The sequence below is a fragment of the Cynoglossus semilaevis genome, chromosome Z (genome assembly GCF_000523025.1).
Source record: "Cynoglossus semilaevis isolate Cse_v1.0 chromosome Z, Cse_v1.0, whole genome shotgun sequence".
Lineage (NCBI taxonomy): Eukaryota > Metazoa > Chordata > Actinopteri > Pleuronectiformes > Cynoglossidae > Cynoglossus > Cynoglossus semilaevis.
Genome location: NC_024328.1, coordinates 21,342,723 through 21,347,369, shown reverse-complemented (window position 1 = coordinate 21,347,369; position 4,647 = coordinate 21,342,723). Strand labels below are relative to the sequence as shown.

The 4,647-nt window shown below is 41.9% G+C and overlaps 1 protein-coding gene and 1 long non-coding RNA gene across 2 annotated transcripts in view; both read left to right on the top strand.

The window, feature by feature from the left end:
- Window positions 1-61: 61 nt before the first annotated feature.
- Window positions 62-2,502, top strand: LOC112486498 (uncharacterized). Its single transcript, XR_003048958.1, has 3 exons — window positions 62-1,310; window positions 1,479-1,552; window positions 2,266-2,502. It is a non-coding gene; the product is annotated as an uncharacterized LOC112486498 (long non-coding RNA).
- Window positions 2,503-3,206: 704 nt separating this feature from the next.
- Window positions 3,207-4,647, top strand: part of slc20a1a (solute carrier family 20 member 1a) — a 7,583-nt gene continuing 6,142 nt past the window's right edge. Inside the window, exons 1-2 of the mRNA XM_025053395.1 lie at window positions 3,207-3,480; window positions 4,047-4,635. Coding sequence (XP_024909163.1) covers window positions 4,287-4,635 — 349 coding nt within the window. The 5' untranslated portion in view covers window positions 3,207-3,480; window positions 4,047-4,286. The remainder of the gene's footprint in view (window positions 3,481-4,046; window positions 4,636-4,647) is intronic.

Genomic DNA, 4,647 nt, shown 5'->3' with positions numbered 1-4,647 from the left:
GTTACTTATCAACAAGTCCTGTCTGGTCCACCTGACATGATGATCAGGATGAGCACAGGCTGTTGTAACACGGAGGTCAGAGTTCCTCCAGGTCACGTGTCAAATGTGGTGATATTTTCATTTATTTTTCATGGTAGTAAAAACAACAAAGACAAACAAACAAACAAACCGACGAGGTGAGCGGAGGAGGAGAACAACTTCAACTGTGTTTATTTATATTCAGGTTCAGCTGCTGCTGTACAGTCAGTAAAGGCAGCATTGGTGCCATCTAGAGGCCTTTATATTATATTCCAACATGAAAAATATAAATACTCCGTGTATATGATTTCTTCTCCGTTTAGTTGTGTTTACTTCCACCTCGTCTGCTGTTGCTACAACTTTCGGTTTGCTACGACACACGCGCCTGAGAATGAAACGGGAGAAAATTCTCAGGCTGTAGTTAAAAACACACACGCTGCCATTTTGTTACAGTCCTAAATGCCCTCAACACAGAAACAACAGCATTTAAGTCCGTGTTACTGTGGCAACACTAATTAAATGTCAACGGCAGAGCAACAGTTTGGCCGGGGCTTCTGGGAAAGTCAAGGCACTTCATCTTCTCTAATTACAGTCAACAAATTAAAATAAATGACAGTCGTAATCCTGGTGTTCTTCGGAGGACTCTTCACTAATCCACACCACAACAAAGACACGGACGTGTTTTGTAACATTATATTTGCCATAAACCTCTAAGGGGCGTGGCCGTACGTCCACTCGTCACGAACCACTTGGTACGTGATGCGTGAATCGAACGAATTTCCGGTTTTACGCTGCATGTCGGATGTCTGTGTTTAGAAATGTTCCTCTTCGGAACACTTCGGTGACGCAACACAGTCGTCGCTCGCGCGACTTGAGTCTCGATCCTTCAGGACATATGCAGTAAACATGGAGCTTAGCAGCTAATGCTAACCTTGTGATAAATGTTCTACCTACAAATGAACATGTTTGTCAAAGAACAGTGTCTTCACCACAGCTGAGAACAACGTACGGCAGAAATCAGACGAATATGATCCGAATACACAAACTTCACGTTCACCAGTGGATGTTAGTTTTTTTGTTTAAAAAACATTTAAAACATTGTGCCTTTTGTTACATTGACAAATCAGTCTTTTCCGCCTTAAACTGGTTGTTGAATTGAATTTATTATGATTCTTTTTTAATTTCTTCTCAGTTCTTCACTGTAGCAAAAATGTAGCGTAGCATGATGTCACTCCTAACAAATGACCAGTAGTTCTCCGTAGATGTACGGAGAAATCCGAAGTAATCAGTGGGTAAGAATCGTATGTGTTTCATATTTAGGCCACTTTATTTGTCAACTCACAACCCAAAGTGTAGTGTTAATTTACAGAATAATAATAATAAAGTCACACTTTCAGCTAAAGTTGAAATCAATTGATATCCATTTATGAAGTATCTTGAACGGGCTCAACTGTCAGCAGGTCGCCCCCTGCTGGTTAATCGATGATTCGTTGGGATGGAGTTTGAATTCGTGGCTGTTTTCCAGGGACTTGAGGTGAGTTGAAAAAACACTGCATTTGTAGGAATTCTACTGTAGCCTTTGTCATTATAGTGACATCACAACTAGTAAAGTGTTGACCAGAGTTGTTAAAAATCCAGAAAAATCTTGTTTTGGTTCTTTCTTAATTCTCAAATGTTTTGTTAATGTGAGTTGTTATCTGGTCTTTGTTGAAAATCCAGAAAAATCTGTGTGTTTTTTTCTGTATGTTTTGGTTCTTTATTAATTCTCAAATGTTTTGTTAATCCATTGATCGTCCATCGTAGTTGTAGCTCATCGTGTATCGTTATATATTTGCTATTAGTGACGTATTGAAGCTAACTTTAGAAAACAGGGGTCACCGTGTGGATGCTCTACGTTAAAGATTCCACATGGCTGGCACTTTCCAGGTTAGGACTCTGAATCAATCAGTAATGAAGAGGAAGTTATCAGCAGATTTGAAGGCACTGTAGCATCTCGGACCACAGTCACAGCTGCTGACGGAGCATGTGGCTCCAACACGGTAGCTAACGCTGAAGAGCGCTGCAGTTGTGGCCGTTCATTCAGCTTTAATTCTACACTTGTTTAATCCAACTGTGATGAATGGGGAAAAGCACTAAGATTTAGGAGGGATGACTGAGTGGGAATAGCCACACCTAGTGTCAGGTCATGGTCCTGTGTTCAGGTGCAAACACTTCACACCTGTATCCTGCTTTGTATGACTTTAACAGATTAAACAATGGAGAAATGAAACAGAGGTGGGCTGGACCACAATCCTTTTCACTGTGGCTGATTCAGAGGGACACCACCCAGATATTTAAATCAACTGGTCGAGTTCCTAATGGTAGCAGCACAAGAAGTGAACATATATCACGTGATAATCAAACATTTTTTGATTATCCAGGTTAATGGCAGCTACAGGTTGTGACCCACAGACAATAATTCAAAGATTTCCCTGTATGAGATTTGGCGGCATCTGGTGGTGAAATTCCAGAAACTTACCTTAACATACTGAAGTATATGATATATTAGAGGTGAATATCCATATATATACCTTAACATACTGAAGTATATGAAGATGAACAAATGGTAAACTTAAAAATACATGCACTGACTAATGTGATCCACCGTGGCAGCGTCTTGAAGACCCCCCCCCCATTGATTGATGCCTTGTTGTGTTGTAACACCATAGGTTCATACACACTCCTCCAGGTGTCAGCACTTTATACTCTGTTTGTAGTTGTATCGCAGTATTGTGACTATATTCTTCAAATCCTGCATACAAATATTTGACCAGACAGTGGCAGCAGAGTTAAAACCTCGTTCTTCTCATTCATTTATAAAATATATTCATACGTGAAGTTTCTTATGCACAAATGTAAATCAAAATCATTACCTACATTTTTTTTATTTTTATAATTAGCATTACAATTTCCATAGGGTTACATTAGCCTTGAGACAGTGTTTAAATTACACTGTATTTACTATATATATTTTTATATACATATATACTGCATACACTGTTTTTATTTCCTATAGGAATGAATTTCAGTTAAATATAGAAGAATGTGTAACGTGTTCCCTGAAATGTTAATTATGGTCTGTCTGAAATACGTATCTGCTGTTTTCATTTACAGAGCAGAAAATAAAAGTGTTCTGTGAAGAACAGAAGACTTTTGTCTCTCCACCTGGTTGTTCTCTGGGTGATTTTTAGATTCATTCACAGCAGAGCAGCTTAATCCCAGACAACTATAATTATTGGCCTCTCTGTCAACACTGCGGCTGAACATTAACTGTAGGCATCTGTGGTCTCATGACCGTGGTGGGAAGGCGTGTCCTCCGGCGTTCACTACATAAGTCTGCCACTGATAGGCGCTGATAAACATCCTGTGACTGTTACAGAGCCGACACACTCCGGGCCACGCTCCGACCTTTTCTTCTCAAAGGTGACTATTTGTTTTCACAGTTTTTTCATATATTGATTCTTTGTTTGTTTTGCTTTGTCACTTAGAATTATGTAGGAGCGGCCAATCAGATTACCGTACCGGTCCATTCTGTGCCGGAGCCGTGTACATCTTTAATTCAGCCTCAGTTTGACTGTCACTCACACCGTGAAAGGTTGTCTTTAAATGTGTTGTTTGAGATCATCACCTGTGGACGGTTGAAGTGGGACTGATCTACTCATGTGGTCCACACCAGTCCTTCACTTCTAACACAGGTCCATTTTGTTCTGATTCTTACCTAAATCTAGGGTTGAAACCTCTGGCTCCTGGGCCATTTGATGGTCATACATAGACTAACTAAAGTCAGTCTATGTGACCCTCTGTGGTTGTAGACCACGACCCACTCCCTGACATGACTCTGTCTGGTCAAACTACTTCTCTGTACCTGCTGTACACTGAGCAGCCTTGTCTGTGTCGCCCCCCTCAGGTCAACTGATGCTACTGAACTGAGTTTCTCTTTGTTTAAGGTAAACATTGTAACCAATCACGTCCAATTCTTGTCTTCACAGCCTGAATCCACTGAGGCTCAGTGTCACCATGAGTCTGGTCTCTGCTTCTATCACCTGTTATTTTACCGTGCAGCCTGATGGTCCACCGTGTGAACATAGCTAACAATAAACGTCGGATTCTTTCTCATAAACTTGATTAATCTAGAGAGATTAACAGCTCGTCTGTCGTCATCACCCGTCATCAGTCACAGCACCACCTGCTGGGCTTCACTGCTTACACTAGTTAAACAGTTAGTCCTGATGGATACAACTACACTGTCAACACTCGCTGCTGTCAACACCGTGGCTCTGGCCCCACAGTCGGACATGTCAGGTTACTTGTGGCTCTTGATTCTGGGCTTCGTCATCGCCTTCATCCTGGCCTTCTCTGTGGGGGCAAACGATGTGGCCAACTCCTTTGGAACAGCGGTGGGCTCCGGCGTGGTCAGCCTGCGTCAGGCCTGCATTCTGGCCACCATCTTTGAGACCGTGGGCTCGGTGTTGCTGGGAGCCAGAGTCAGCGAGACCATTCGACAAGGCATCATCGACGTGAAGATGTACAACGGCTCCGAACATGTCCTGATGGCCGGATCCATCAGTGCCATGTGTGGTGAGTCATTCA